Genomic DNA, 16,924 nt, shown 5'->3' with positions numbered 1-16,924 from the left:
GCCTGGTGTGGCTTGGTACAGCTCTGCACCACTGCAAACTGCTTCATCCCAACTGAAGGCACCACGTTTCACTGTGGGCAGCATCTGCAGTAGCACAGAGGCCCTGTTTGGCTATATTAGCCCTCCCTGATTGAACTACACAACTGTGAGGCTCTCCATGTAACTGAGAAAAGACAGCCAGGGCACTGGACTATCCCTTCCTCTCCCCTCCCATGGGCAGGACACATCCACTTGTCAAATTTTTCTTTTGCTGCCATAAATAAAAGTTAAACTGCAACTTACCTTGTCAAATGAGTCATTATTGCTACTCAGGAAGCAAACCTAAATTACAAGCGTGGAAAAAATACTATAACTGCTCTAAATTGTGTTTCCGCATGGGTCCTCAGACAATTTTTCTTAAGTTCTAGAGCACTGACCCCAAAGCACCTATGACTACATTTTTATGAACATGGCAGACTGGTGGAAGAAGGCAGGGACAACCCTAAAAGCAGTGATTACAGTAGCATCTTAGGCTCCTGTATCCATGGAATGGAGTTACAGCAGCTGTTCTATTGCTACCTATGTTGAACATCACCACCATCCTGCAGGGAACTGTGATCTACAGCTTTGGAAAGTTTGTTCTAGAAAAATCCAAGGGATGAACCTGTCCAATCCATAAGCATTAGTTTGTGGACCACAGATCACAAGCACAGTTATGCAGGAGACACCATGCAGAAACTGCTGTACTCTTACAGAAACTACGTAACACAAACTTAAATGCTCCTGGTAAAACAACACAGCAGAACAAAGCCTGAAACTTCCTGCCTACATGAACTCATCCTATAATTAATTTATTAAAACAGAGAGAAAGGCAAAAGCTAAGTTCTTCATTAATAACCCTAACCAGAACTGTGCAGCAAAGATAGAAAACTCAGCCAGTTGTACTAATTTTAGAATGTTCTATTACGGAATTTAGTGCTGTAGCTGATTTAGGGGAAGTAAAAAGAAAAAAATCTTTCCAATCATCAAATGAGAGGTGAATTCATTTATATATGGCCAGTTTTCCTTAACACTTTGAACTAAATTGCTTTTATTTGGGGCTTTTAAGATTACGTTTGTCCTCTTACGATTCAAACATTTTAATACCTGTCCCGTACCTTGTTAGGATCATTAATTTATTTAAATGAAATGTAAAACCCAAATTTTAATTAACTGAAGATATTAAGGAGCCTAAATCACATTTTTCACACAGTTTTTAGCTCACATGATATGGTAAAACTCCAGCTCTGTTCTCTGCATTCTGCCTCTCTACAACCATCTCATCAACTTAACTGGCAGACTGTTCTTCCTAACTTCACAGCCTAATCTGGTACATACTATTGTTAGTCCCTGTTAAAGAGCTGTTCTACTCTTCCCCGACCACAGCTGCATTTCACCAATGTACAAAGTGATTACAAAATATTTGATGCATCACAAGGTCGCTGCGAAATTCAAAAAGAATATCACTGCAAGGAGTCTGGAGCCAAAATGGTTTACTACAGTTATGAACCATCTAGGAAATGTGCTTTTGCAAAAGAATAGCCTTTTGCTTCCCGTCTGCTGGTGGAAAAACAGCCTCTTACTACGCATAAGAGGTGAATTACTCAATCTTCTGATTTACAGGAACAGCCCCATAAAACTACACAGAAGAGTCCGATGGATTTATTTTTCTACCTTCCCTCAACTCAAAAGAATATACTTTTTGCTTTCTCTTACTCTCTTTTTCCTTTTATTTTCCACACCTCCCTTTCCTTGCCTGGTGCTTCAAATACTCTGCCACCAAATGGCTAGAGAATTAGTAGGAGCAAGAAGCTGTTGCTTGAAAGAGGAAATACAGTGCAGTAACACATTTAGTTTTATTGGAGGCTCATAATGTGAATTTACATCTCACAATCCATTTGAACAGAAAGCCACTCAACTTTAGAAAAGACAATTATTCACAGACAATAGAAGACAGGGTCAGGGATCACTTCAAAAAACCAACACTTTTTTATGAAGTCAGGATAAGGAAACTCACACACAGACTGTCCAAATGCAGTCACAGCTTTGGGGCCATTCGTGTGCTTTCAGTTTGCTTCAGCAAATGTCATGGTTCCTTTAAAAACATCTTCCTGTTCCTCATAAAACACCAGTTTGGCAGCACAAAAGCTGTCCACTGAAGTTTTAAAAGACCTTTTTATTAATCGAATAATAATTCTTTCTCCTGTTATTTAACCAGATTGTCACTTCAAAGTTAGAAAAACCTAAGAGGTTTTAGGTTCCCCTGTTTCCAAAGGAGGTGGATTCCTGTGGGCCATGGTGAGACCCCAGCTTTTTACCCCGCTTCCCACACATGCAGGTTTTGTTAAGCCGTGCTGATTACCATTTGCACCATCCCTCATTACCTTACTCATTCTGCTATCACTTGTTAGCCATGCAAATGAGCATGTAAGACACAGAAACAAACAGCACGTGTTTATGTACTCTTCACTTAAATGCCACAAACTGTCCCTTCCCAGGTTGGTATAAGACTTCCTACAGATTTGCATCCTCTGCACCTGTCCCCCATTGCAACCTGTCTCTGTTCCCCCCAGCCACCCCTTCTCCCAGAGCCACCACCCTCATGGCAGTGCTGCTGCCATATCCCTGTGTGGTGCACCCACTGCACAAGTGCTCATTATCCTGCTGGCAGCTGCCAACCCCAGCACCACATGGCTCAGCTCTGCCTGCCCCCTCCAGCCTTGACTCAGCAGGCTGCTTTTAGAAAACTTGCAGAAACTTATCTTCAGGACTTCTAACACACTGTCAAAACTTCTTTTAAATCAGCCAGCATTTTCAAAAGTGTTCAAGGTATAAAAAGCCCAACTGCATAATCCCCATTTCTTTAGGAAAACAACTTAAAAAAGCAGAAATATAATTAGAACATTTCCATTTGAAGGCAAAAGGAGCGAGTCCCTCCACAGGTTTTAGGAAAAAGAAAAAAAAACATAAAAGCAAACAAATGAAAATTTCTAAATAGCTTTGAAAAAATATAGTAGTAGCTATTAAAAAAGCATTGCTCACAAAACTGATAAATAAGCATATTTCAGGGGCTGGATCAGAGACTGATGTCCTGTTCATTGGCAATACCCCTTCATTAGCTAGAAACTTTGTTTTGTTACTATAGTTACTGTCACTACAAGTGGCCCTGACTAAGGCATGAAGTATTTGTTACATAAAACCTCAACGCAACTGCAGCCTTAAACTTCAGAAAATACCAGCTCTGTGCTCAGACCCACTTGCAAATTCTATTCCAAGCCCAAACTCAAAACGCTTTCATACCGAGTGCAGTGTACTCTTGAGCAACAGTTTAATAGCACTATTTAAGTGCTGAAAACATAATCCACATTGTTCACAATACACACTACAACTGTGAAGGAATTTAGATGAACTGTGCAATGAGCAAGGGGAGTAGCGACTTCCTCCCTAGGGAATTACACTCTTAGCAGTGCCTGTGAGGTGCAAGAGAAACTGGCAATCAACCTTAATAAAATTTGCTGACAGGTCATTGAATTTGATGGAAAAAAATGCTTGTAGTCAGTAATAGCACCGTGTAGAAAACACGTATCCTGCAGGACTGCAATTTTTTTGTTTCATTATATTTTTATCTGCTTAGTTTGATGAAATTTAACATCAGGAAGAAAAAAAATAAATATACTCTCTTCCTTGGCCTTTAATATATTCTGGTTTCACATAATTTTTTCCTTGTTCTTCTGGGGGATATTTTCAACCAGACAAACTGCTATTATGGATAATCTTGGAAAAGCAGCTTATGAGATCCCCAGTGAAAACAGGGAGATGACAGAACCTCACTTTTTAAGGTAGTCATCTGATGCTGATACTCCAGTACAATGCACCAGTCTGCTTCAGGCCATCTGCACCATTCTCAGCTGTTTTTCCCCCTACTTGGGTAGGAGAAAAGAGTGTAGCTTTCCTTCTCTTCAGAATGAAATCTAGACACTAAGCTTTTTCTTAAAAGGCCAACAGCCCACACAGAACCTGCTCACAAATGACAATAAGCAATTAATAAGTACCGAGGTCAGAAAATACTTCCGTTTCTACACTTGCTTTCCTGCAGTAAGCATTGCTCAAGGTTTGGGTCAAGTCAACCATCAGGGATATTTCTACTACAGCGCTATTTAGTTAACTTCTGAAATGGCAAATGTAGCCATTTATGCTACATATTTAAGCTTTAAGCAATTTGAATGCTACTGAAGCCCGGAAAGGTATCTTCTCTTTCCCTTCCACCCTTGGTGCTGACACCCTGTACTATTCTTAGCGTGCAAAAATCAGTGGTGTTAATTTCAGAGTTCACACATCAGAGAAAGCATTCAGAATTTATTCATTCATTTGTGAGAACCTCTATAGGGCTTTGTTCTTAATGACTGAGCAACACATGTGACATTATTTGCAACCAGCCTTATAGCTTATTACAGCCTCGTAAGCGCTTAAGAGCAAATCTGCCCACTCTGAGGTATAAGAAACATGATTTCCTTAAGGTGCTGTTTAGAAACAGAATTGCTTCCTTGGTTCTTCCATGTAATAACAATGCTCACAGTGACATCTAAAACCATGATTCCTGTCTCTTGCAAGTCAGGCAACTAATCCCAGACTAATGTCCTAGTCTTTGTAGGCAAATAATGAGTGCCTGATGGAATACGCAATTTGTGAGTGCAGCTTCTAGCTTTTTGTGGCGCTGCAACTTTAAACTGTACTGTTGCTTAGACCGTGTTAGAGAAAAAAAATAAATTGTTGTTCAGCTACAGTATTGCTTATGCCCAGAAATCCCAGATTCAGGGTGCATGTTGCTATACCGTACAAAATGAGACACCGGCTCTGCCACGTGCAGAGGCCAACTAGATGAGATCAGTAGATATTGCCATATTGCACTAAAATACAGCTTTTGGATCAGAAGTTTGCAGGAGATCAAAGTGGAGAAATTAGTGAAGTCTAAGTTAATAACTACTGAACAGCCGATAAAAACAACATTGCAAGGATTAGACATGTTTTGAGACAGCAAGGCACTTGAAGTTATTTTATTCTTTTAAGACTAGATTGACCTCTAGAACATCAAAAAATCTGTACTAGCATTCTCTACACATTTTCCAGTGTTGCTATCACAGCTGCTGAGTTGAATAAAATCCCCCTGCAGCAGATTATTTAGATGCTGTCTTTCACAATATCATCATAAGGTTTAAACCATAAACTAACATTGCAGAAGTTTAAGATATTTGTTTCTACATCCCACTAAAAATTAACTGAAAGACTAAGTTTTAAGTCAAGCTTGCTTTGCTGTCTTCCTTTCTCTATATATCAGTTCATTCTTCTAAAACAGGGAAGGTTTGATTCACATGCATTTTGCTTCTGTAAAGTTCTTTGTGTTTTTTTAAATCACAAGAAATGTAATGGGGCTTTGCTAAAAAGCAATCTCACATATGTAGGATAAAATATGTCTGCAAAACTAAGAAATGCACCCTTTCTAGGGCTGTGCAGAGAACAGAAATGACACCAAAGACAACAGGCTTTCAAATGCAAGTTTTCCTGCCCTGCAAAACCACAGATAGTGCATGACACACACTTTAACATCATTATCCTGCAGGATCCCCCTTCCACTTCCCCACAGACATTTTCACAGAATCATAGAATCAACCAGGTTGGAAAAGACCTCCAAGACCATCAAGGAAGACTATGCCCCTGCTATGCAAACCTGGACATTTGCAGGTGGCCAGTGAAACAACAGGCAATTGCTGGTTACCACTGAGAAAGAAGCAACATAATTCCAGAGTTGCTGGTAGAGCAGGCTTCAATCCCTATTATATTTGAAAATCATCTGGTGTGAAAGCCCCAAAGAATGCATATATATTGCTTTTTTTTTTTATAGTGGACTTGAAGAACAAAAATCTTTTTCCATTTGGCATTTCCAAACTGACAATGTGCAGGCTCTTGATTAAGATGGAACATAGTTTATACTCCTGGCAACAAAGGAGACTCCAAACATTTCCATCTGCTTTAACAGCAGAGCAGTAAACAAGAAGATGTACCATCCAGTTTAGTTTCAAAAGAATGTTTTCCCTTGAAAGATAATTTAGTATATATATCCTGACTTCTATATGTAATTGTATAAGAAAAAGCATTAATTCACACAAACACTTTGGATGCAAAAAACCCCAAACAAACCATAAACCCTTCCAAATAATAAACTCTCAATGTACTGTGCACAGCTCTGAACAAACCTTTCCATAAAACAGCACTATAGTGGTGGCTCAAGGTAGAGGAAGTCTCTGTGCTCTCCCTCTCAGGAGTCATTCCTTCTCGAGATGTAGCAAGAGCACAGATTAAAGCAATCCTACATAGATTAAAAATCCTCCAGGGGTGAGATCTGTACAGATGGATGGCAGCAACATGAACTACCCCAAATGAACACTGGCTCCATGCCACCTACCAGTGGCTTCCCAAGGTGCATGTTACTGGTAACTTTGTTTTAACACAGTACATGGGACATGTAAACCTTGGAGACTGCTCTGTGCAGGCCAGGAAAATCTCTCACCCTTTTCCTCTCAGAGTCCTTGTCTGCTAAGTAGTGCTAGTTACCACGGATGCTTTGCCTGCCTTGCTGGCAGTTGCTGCAGCTGGATACAGTTGGGCTCACCAATGCCCAGCTGAATTGCTGCTGTGTGGTTCAAGCCAGCCCCCTGGGTCCCAAAGGCTCAGGGGTGTGAGCACAAACAGCTGGGCACTTTGCCCACACAGATCCACATCTCTACGGAGACTCTGTTAGCAGCAGCCCAAGGAGCTGGGCTGAAGCCAGCCCCACCATATCTCTGTGTGGAGCAGCCCTGGCAGGGTGGACATAATCATTTGCAACTGGTACGCCCTTGTATGCACCAGCTGTTTCTTGCTACTGGTGAGGACGGTCTAGCAGCCAACACCTAACAATTCTGCATCCTTATCTGGCAGGGAGCACCACTCCTCGTGGTGGGGCCACAGCTGCTGTCATATGCAGCTGGGGTGGGAGATGCTGTACATCCTCAAGTGCCATTTTTGCAAGGCCACATCACGTTGGCCTCTCAAAGCCTTCTGCTGCCTTCAGCACTTCTGCTGCAGTGGTGGGGGCAGGGCTGGAGAAGAGTCTAAAGATGATCCACACACATATATAGTATTCTTTTGTTTCATGTTGAGTTACGTCATTTCTACTTTATTATATTGCACACTTAAACATTACTGAAAGCCAAGCAAAAGTGTTTTTTCCCTTTTCCTCCCAACACAACAAGTGCCCGCATTTTGAAGAATCATACAAAATGACTGGTTGATGAAACTCATGGGGTGGGAGGCAGGGCTTCCGCCTTCACCCAGTAGCATAGCTCCTTGTGGCTCCCTTGCCAACTAGCCATCTCTCCTCTTTACTACACAAACTGCAGTGACATGTATACTTTCAGCTGGGTTCAGACCCCACTGTACTATATAACCTACCAACAACAGAAAGACGTTGACTCTGTCTTGAAAAAATATAAGTAAAACTATAGAATAGTCTCAAGTCATCACAAGTGCTCAGATGGTAGATACAAACAGCCAGACTCAAGGAGAGGAAAAAAATAAAAGAAAAAAATAATATAATAAAATATCTAGGAGTCTCTTCACTTTGAATTTCAGTTCAACTGCTTACTGTAATGAACTTCATTTGAGTTGCTAGTTATCAGCTTCTGCCACTTTTCCAGCTGATAGAGACATATGGAAAAGAGGTCACTGCATTTATTTCCAGCAGTTCACATGTCCAGCCACAGCACCCAGAAATACAATTCTGTGTCATGCTTACATCGTGCTGGGTTGACAATTTCTTTTGGTGTATGTAGGAAAAACTCTGCTAATGACTGCGGCACTTGAAGAGACCACTTAACTCTCCATCCTCATGTTCCCCCTTCCTCGTAAAATACAGCCTTTATGACAAACTTCCTGCTAAGGTATATACATAACAGAAAGCTTCAAGTTAAGGTAAAATTGAATAAAGATGAGTAAAATGATTCATATCTGCTTTGCGTTGTAAAAATGTTAGCATATTAAGAAATATGTCAGGATATTTTCAAAGACACATTGGTAACAGTCTCTCTCTCTCCATGATAACATCTCCATCTATCATTATCTTTCCTTTACTGAAACTAAAATATTAAATAACATGAATACTGAGTAATATCAAATAGTATGACTGTGCCTGATGACATATCTGGTTCTGCAGATATTAATGACAATGGCAACAGAAGCTGACTTACCATCTAAGAGGCAATTATTACTAGTATTTCTAAGAAAGTGAAGAGTAAATACTTCCCATTCTCAGAAGGTGAAAACCACACCTGTGGTTGAAAAATTACCATATTTGGCTTCTGTTTCCTGGTGAGTTCTTCAGAACATTTGAATCAATCCCCCTCTCTTTTCTTTTTGAAGAAAATAATACAAATCAAAACACTTTGTGCTCTTCTCATTAGATAAATAAATATTCCTAGCATCTCAGAGTAGAAGTCACTCAAGTCTGAACATCGATGCCTCTCCATATTTCAGGATCTGTGTTTTCCAGAAATGATTATCATCTGTAATTCTCAGTGAATCCTAACAAAGCTGATATTCTTCATTCTCAAAAATCAATTCCCCTCCAAAAAAAATGAGACTCTTAAGCATCCTTGCATTTGAGGCTTTTTAAGGGTCTCAGAAAATCCAGAAACTATTTCCCCCTACTTCTCGAGTGATCAGCTTCTGAGAGCCTCAGAAAACAATTTCAGATTATTGGATATGTATGTTTAACAGCAGACCTTCCACAGCTTTCACCTCCACTAGATGTAAAGAGATGAAAAACAGACAAGCAGGGCATTTTGTTTCCTTCCTTTATCCATATGAGAGTGCCTCAAAGGACTTCAGTTCAAGAAGATTCTAATCATGTTTTCTAGCAGAGGTAATGTCTGAAGGTGCTAATAAAAGATGGCAGTCTATTGAATCTGCTGTATACATGTGGGGAAGGGAAAGTTTTTTCCCGTAGCCAGAAGGGGAAATTTAGACCTAGGCTTCCCACAGTAACACCACCACCTTTCTCCCTTGGTTCTCTTTTTGATTTCCAGGCAGCCAGCATCCTTAGGTCCTCCTTCTGATCTCCATGACACAGGTCTACTCTTGGAGTTCACAAAACTGCCTGGTAGAAACACAGGGATCTCAATTACTAAGTCCCTCCTCACCTTGGATAACTTCTACACGCATGTACTACGGCTAAACTCCCATTCACAAAGGTCCTACTGATAACTTGACTTTGCTGCCCAGATGATACACACATGCTATTTTTCAGTATATTCTGGCATTCAACATAGACACTTCCTTTGACTATAAAGTAGAACACATTGCAGCTGTTCAAAAGCAAATGGCATGTAGCAGGGAGAAAAGTAAGTGTTGGGGGAACCATCTCATTGTTATAGAAGATATACAGAGCTTTGAAGTACAGAACCTGTGGCTAGTAACTCAAATCAGCCATGCTATTCCTGAATTTTGGAATTTATTCCTGAATTTCTGAAGTGAAGCCTATGCATTTGCATAACTAGTGTTACCTCTCCAACATCAAAACAAACATCTAGAAGCACTGTTGTTGACTATAAAGGTCTTAAATGTATGGAGGCAGTAGACATTTACTCAGGTGGTAGAGGGAAAAAAGTTATTATGAAATAAAATTCACTTTTCATCCAGAAGAAAGATTTGAACCATTGCTGCTAAGGTTGGAAAACCATGTATCTGTTCCTTCTTTTCATATGATACAAAGAAAGCAAGTCTGCAGTAGGCTCCTCTTTAAGCTCCGTTTAACTCTTTTTATTCATAATCTGAACTCTGTGCTATGAGGGAATGGAATTCTTCCCAAGTACCACTGAATCCATCCCTATAATTTTAAGATGGATTGATATGTACATTAACACAAATCCATTCCTGGCACAAACAGACATGAACCAGCTAGGGGGACATTCCTTCCCACTGCACTAAGGTGGTAGATGGAGTGCTATCATGCTCATCTGCTGAATTTTTGTCTTAGGTCAGACTGCGACCCTTAGAAAAGCATGCATACGTCAATTTGAACCTGCCAAAATAGGAATCCAGTCTTAGATACCGTAACTCATGTTGTTTATTCATCATATTGGGGGCAGGGGGAAGGAAAACAAAGAAAAGAAAAAAAATAAACAGCTAAAAGTGTGGAAATAAATCCTAATCCAAAAAAACCACTCTCAGATTTCTATTTTCAAGGGGTTTTTTACCTTTAAGTATCTGTGTTATCTTTAATAAGAGCCAGGAGTCTACCTTAAAGCTTTCCCTTTATATATTTGGCATACAAATACTCAATATCATTACTAGTTCCACAGAGTATAGTCCTGATTATTGCAATATTTCATCAAGGGTTTTTTAGATTAATTTTATAAAAACAACAAGGAATCATAACATGCCAACAGAAGCAAATATTATAAAGTAAAAAAACCCAGCTCAACCCCTCTAACTCCACATCTTGCTTGCTTAAGTGAATCATAGATACCTAACATATTTCGTATTCTTGTAGCACAGTACTGCCATATCACTCAGGTACATACTTCTGTTTTGTATTACTCTATATTATTGTCTGGGGTGTCAATAAAAGAAATAAGAATATTTTTGGGTTACTCTTAGCAGCCAGAGTGTGGACACACCACTACAAGAAGTCAGCTTACAAAAGGTCTACTCTTACAAGTTCTGAATATCCTATTTATAAAAGTTGTCTAGCATGATCAAATGCTGCAGCCAAAACATTAATCTATTCCTGCTTTAGATCCTCATATCTTACACCCTCGAGGAATTCAAACAAAACAATATTCTGAGAATTTTAACAAGCTGTTCTATCACCAAGTCTGCTCACAAGTTGCACCAGGCTTCCTTGCCTCTTGCCTAATGATGAACTTGAATCATATAAATGGGCTAATCTCATTCTTTAAAGCCATACTTCTAAAGCCAGGAGGGGCCACCACCATTTCTGTGGGAAAAGTGGTAAAACCATTCTATGGCATGTGCAACTGTATTACCTGGGGGTGAGGTGAGATGGATAGAGGTACAACTCGATGCAACAATGACAGTGGAGACTAGCCACAACACAGAGGTGTGCAAACCATTAACTGAGAGACAACCGACTCTTTATTCACCATGAAGATTACAGGCAAGAAGAGAGTTCTACTTTACTGCTGTTAACAATATTGCAGTACTCTACGAGTGCCCATAAAGATATGGCTCAAAGAAACCACGAGTTTTTTATTTTCCACATACAAGAAAGAGCCTGACAAGCAATGGAAAAAGAATTCAAACTGGAAATGCCAGTTTAATCATGCATTTGAGATCCAGATTTTACATCAGGGTTTTTTAGAGGTGAGTGGAAGCATCTGGTAAACGACATTGCTTATATACCACAGAATGGCTCTCCCCACAGTAAGTCTGCACCAGACTATGACAAATAAATCTTGCCAGACGATTACTTCATATGTCCTTAATGAAATTAACGTAGAAGTGATGAATTCAAGGACATTTTCTGTCAGTAAACCACGTCTAATCTAGAAGTGGACTTTGTATTTTGAGGGCTGGCTATAGCAAAAAGGACATTTCTGCTAAAACAACACCAACACAACATACACAACTCCCCATGAGAAACTTAATTCCTTTTTTACAGACAGTCTCCAGGATACGGATTTAATATTTCTTGGCCTTCTGAGCTTTTTTTTGCACTACATTTACAGTAATTACTTTTGTGATAGCAAATATCTTTGTAGAACAAAAGCATTTGCATTGACAACTACGTTGCTCCAAAACACCAACCCACCTGGGTTTTTTTGAGTCTTTATGTGCAGAACAGCAGTGCTTACTGAAAGTTCTGTTATTTCTCTTTATAACTAGTTTTGAGACTCTGAAAGCAACAGAATAGTGACTTACAGTTTAGAAAGAGGAGGAATATTAGCAGCTGTTCATTTAATAGAGTTACAACTCCTCTGCAATATGCAGAACTGCTACAGATATAAAGACGTGATCATTTAACAAAACATTCACCATTCACATTGGGCAGCAATTAGAAGATGCTGCACATTATCTCAGAGGATTGTATGTTCTATCTTAATGGGGAGCCATCCAGGAGCAGCAAACCAGCTGGTGAACAACAGAATAGTTTTGATAAGCTGTCTGGGAGCAATAGAGTATCCATGAAATTGATATCCTATTTCCAACTTTAGACTTCATACAGACATTAATGTTTTTCCAGTGCTGGAAGCTAACCAATTAGAGCTAAAAGATGACCAGAGAACAAAACCATCTCTGGAAGAGTGGATGACTCAGGGAGGCAAAGTCAATTTTACACAAGCAAAACTGGAAGGAGGAAATAGCTGAAGATAAAGGACCATGTTAGACAGGCTCTTCGGTGGGTTTTGCAGGCTGCCAGACCCGTGGGACTTCTGCCTGGAACACTGTGAGGTGTGTATACAGGCTTTAAAAAGGGAAATTCTTTCTAAATAAACAATGCATTATTTTAAGAAGATCTCCTGGAGGGCAAGAGGGGTGCTTACTAGTATTATTTCTTCCCTGAGACAAGCCTGTGGAGGTAATCACTGCCAGACTCAGGGAGAACACTGACCAAAAGGTTGGCCTTTCAGCTGGAAAAAAATTGAAGGACTCCATCTTAAGGAAGGCTTATGATTAACAATACTGACCTTGAGGGGAGATACCTAATGCTATCTTCTCACCCAAATGGGCTGAAGACAGTGCTTTAATATACATACCAAAACCAACTGTTGGTGCTGCATTCATTAACTGCTTTTGAAAGCACACTGTCATTGACAGTGTGATAAAACATTAAGTTTTATCCTGGGCAGTCTCCCCCCATAGGTGTCAGCAATTCTTCAGATGATAAATTCCATGTAAAGGTTGCTATTATTTCTATCTTTTATAGTAATAGCAAGGCAGTGTATTTCTTCCAGTTCACTCCAGCTTGCAATATGTCCAATGCAGATAGCTCTCATTCTTCCTTTATGCAGTCTTCCTTTGTCACTGCTTGACAGTACATTCAAGTGTTCAAATTCAGTCATTCACTGACTGTAATATAATGGATTTGTTACTATATGTCACCTTTCAAGAAGCGATCTTGCCAAGTTCATTTTGTGCTTTTTGGATATTCAGCTCTCCATCAGCTCAATCCAAAACACTGCATCTCTCTGTATTCAGTGCCTAGGTTTTGCATCCCTCCTCCCTATGCACCACATCAACCGCTGAAATGCCAAGTAAATGTTTAAGTTTAAACATATGAACAAGGGACACTTTCAGATATATCTGGGTCAATATTATGAGCTCCATGCCAAAGGATGTTGTGTGTTAGCTGAGCAAGGCAGTATATTTTCTTCAATTGCTTCAGCCACTAGCCAACCACGTGAACTATCCTGAACAAATTCTTCTTTAAAATTTTTAATGAAAGAATTTAATACAAAACCCCAAAGAATTTGATATAAAAACAAATTCATCTTAATTACATACAGAGACCAATGAAACAGCATGAAACATCTGTCGTTTGGGCCAGCTAGCCCTTAAATTTTTACACAGTACGCTTTCTTTTATTTAGGATATACATCTAGGCAATGTTTCTGGGGGTTTTGCCATCTACAGAGCCCTAAGGTCCCTTAATGCAGCTTTCATCATCCTTTCTTGATACATCCCATCAAACTCTATTTCCAAAAAGAGTTGTCATTAGGAAGGGAGCCCCCAGGCACCACATTACACAGTAGCCTGGTTCATATAAATGTGAACTGGGAAAAATAATCAACCACTTTTAAATACAGCTTTTAAATCATGCAGTTGAACTAGCCTACACTATTTACATGAAACATCTTGTAGTCATTCCATACAGTAGTAAAATTTATTAGCATTTTCCTATAAGGCAGTAACAACTGGAGATACACAATAGCATCAGGTCTTTCTCCCTTCAAAGAGATTTTATGAAGCAGTAAAGCCCTTCTAGCATAAACTGTACTAGAAAGCCTGAAATGGTTTCAGATTTGGTACAAACTATAGATGTAGTCTGTTACTCTTCTTGCTTTTCCCTTCCTCATTGGATTCACATTCTCTTTTTCAGAAACACTTTTTTCTTTTTTTTAATTTTTTTTTCCTGCCTTGCAAATCTATATTCTTTCTCTGTTCCTTCACTCATGAGTTATTTGCAGGCTGGTTTAGAGAAAGACCCATACAGACAGAGGGTAGTCACAGTAGCAGAGGCAAGAAGCCAGCCCCTACTCCTGCACCTGTGTGTATCTGTGAATGAGTCCCACTGTCAACCGTGTCACACACCTCTGTGCATGAAAGGAGCAAAGAGGGGCTCTTCCAAGGGCACATACTTTAGTCTGTGTTTAGGAGTAAGCATGAACCTGTGGCTTCACTACCAATACTAACTGTTTTTATCAAAAACAGCCTATTCTGCTATTCCTTGGCAAGGTCTTTCCGCACATGAGGACTGGCACTGATAGAAGCATAAGAGATAATATTATTTTCAGCTTTGGGGAAATCAGATTACCAGACAGCACAAAGACAACCAACCCAGTAATCCTCCAAGTACTTTGCATACCATGTTTTCTATGTTTTGCCCTCCCCTGAAACATAAATTATCATAACTGCTGGAGGAAAGATGTAGGATTTGACGGACCAGCTGGTCAACTGGACATGGCGAATACTCTTTTCCTGACATATACCACCTCTTCCTCCTCAGCCACCTCTGTCTTATGTATCTTTAAGTGTCTATAGTCCTCAATGAACATCTAACCCTTGACTGCACAATGTCACCTTGGACTGTAAGAGGGTTTTTTCACTATCTTTAGTACTTTCAAATGCTAAAATACAATTTATCACCCACTGGGCTATTTCCTGCTTCAGTTACACCTATGCTCACACTCTGAAAGAGATGTTGGCATCATTTTAAGAGATGCCATTTCTAATTTTCACTTAATTCTCAAAGATGTGCACTGATAGTCTTAGCTCCTCAGGTACATAAAGTAACTAACCTCAAAAACACAGGCAGCAAAGCTATTTTAAATGGCAACGTGCAGCTTACAATAAAAAGCATTATATGTTGATATAGCACCATAGTTCTAAAAGATCCTAAAGCATTCAAGTTGACATTTAGACAGCCTTGATCTTACCTGTGACCTTCCTTTGCTCTGGTTCAGAAAATATCCCACCTGATTACTGGACTATGCTTGTGGAGATTGTTCCCTCTCTCCATTGAGAATGCAGGTTGTCTAAAGACAATGCTCATGGGTTTAAAATGCCATTTAAATACAGGCAATTCTGAATGGAAGTTGGTCTTCCAGCAGTGCAACAGGATTTTCTACAGTTTGGCTAAGAAACTCAGCTGGTATGCAATCACCAGAAAATATTACAGAAGCTTTAATTTTTGTACAGAACAGACAAATTCGTTGTTTTGAAAGGTCATGACAGTAAATTGCATGGAATTCAATTTACCTCCCTCAGATGGATGAAGGTCTGAGTCAAACATAGAACAGTGGAAGCCTTTGGCTCCAAGAAGTCTGTGCTGATTCAGACCTGCTCTTAGGCAGGCAAACCATCCTTTCAGCTCTGCATTATTACAGCTTGTGATTTTCAACTGATCTTTTTCCTCAGCTGTGCTATTGTAGCAAATTGTGCCATAGATGAACATCAAAGCAATGGTCAATGCAAGAAAAATTTGTTTGTTCTTAACCAGGAACTTACCAAATATAAAGTTATTTGTGAAACAGAGATCATCATAGTTGTCTCACACTCATTTCTCCACGTGTAAAGTGAAATATAAAAACTACAGGGAGATGCATGGGAGACAATATCATCAGTACAATACAGAAAGACAAATACTGGAAAAGTAAACAAGCACAAGGATTAGTTTCAAAAACAGAAAGACCATGAAGGCAAAGTCAAAAGATTACCCTGAACATGTTTTAGCTTCACAGTACACCCAGGAGGAGAGTGCACACCTGCAGCACACCTAATTTAACAGGCTCCTTGTGCATAACTGAAAACAACAGAGTTAGTGAGCAGATCATTCCTGACTGGATGTATCTTATGAGGCAGTAACTCTTACCTAAAGCTTTCTGGGTATTCAGCAACAGCCATGTTGATAACATCCAGTGCATGCTGATAGTGCTTCTGAGCTGAAAAGAGGAGGGCCAGTAGATGAAGTGAATTCATGTCATCTTTGCACAGTTGCAGGGCTTCTTGAAGATGGTCTATAGCATCTGAAATCTAGAAGGAGATGGCATAGAAATAAAAAGAGAACTCAGTACTCCTTCAGTCCTACATTTATACCTCAAAGATAAGAACAAATACAAATTCTGAAGAAATTCTACTTAGATGTCTTCTACTATTCAAACAGTTTGCCAAAATTAACAGACTGCACTGCTTGAAAAAAACAAACATTCTAGAGAAAGGAGTCTGCAGCATTACTAAATCACTGCTTATAAACAAGAGCAGCAGATCTGATCCAATCAACCCCCTCTTACTTTGGTTTGGTGATTCTATGCTGTAAACAGATGCACTACAGAGGCCCAATTCTCAGCTCTATTTTCTAGGATGGGTGGCTGGCTCTTCACCTGGGGGAGAGCATTACACATTTCTGCTGTATTTTGTCTCTTGTAATAGCTGTACAAAGCCTTTCATGATTTGGATCAAGAACATAAAAATTGAGTTTGAATGTTCAAGGGAAACACTCACAACAGTAGCATGTCATTAGAACCAAGTCTCATTTGGCAGAAAACTTAACATCTATAATGAATGCAAGTATATCACATGCTCTTTGTGATCCAGTACGCTACTTTAGGCTATCTGTTCAAAAGGGAACTTC

General features: G+C 39.6%; 1 protein-coding gene across 9 annotated transcripts in view; it reads right to left on the bottom strand.

Annotated features, from left to right (window-relative positions):
- Window positions 1-16,924, bottom strand: part of TTC7A (tetratricopeptide repeat domain 7A) — a 175,725-nt gene that overhangs the window by 76,252 nt on the left and 82,549 nt on the right. For all 9 annotated transcript variants that reach the window (XM_064648409.1, XM_064648410.1, XM_064648418.1 and 6 more), the window contains one exon: window positions 16,166-16,326. In XM_064648409.1, coding sequence (XP_064504479.1) covers window positions 16,166-16,326 — 161 coding nt within the window. The remainder of the gene's footprint in view (window positions 1-16,165; window positions 16,327-16,924) is intronic.

Source organism: Pseudopipra pipra, chromosome 3 (genome assembly GCF_036250125.1).
Source record: "Pseudopipra pipra isolate bDixPip1 chromosome 3, bDixPip1.hap1, whole genome shotgun sequence".
Taxonomy (NCBI): Eukaryota; Metazoa; Chordata; class Aves; order Passeriformes; family Pipridae; genus Pseudopipra; species Pseudopipra pipra.
Note: the sequence above shows the minus strand (reverse complement) of the source record. Positions and strands in the feature narration are given on the sequence as shown.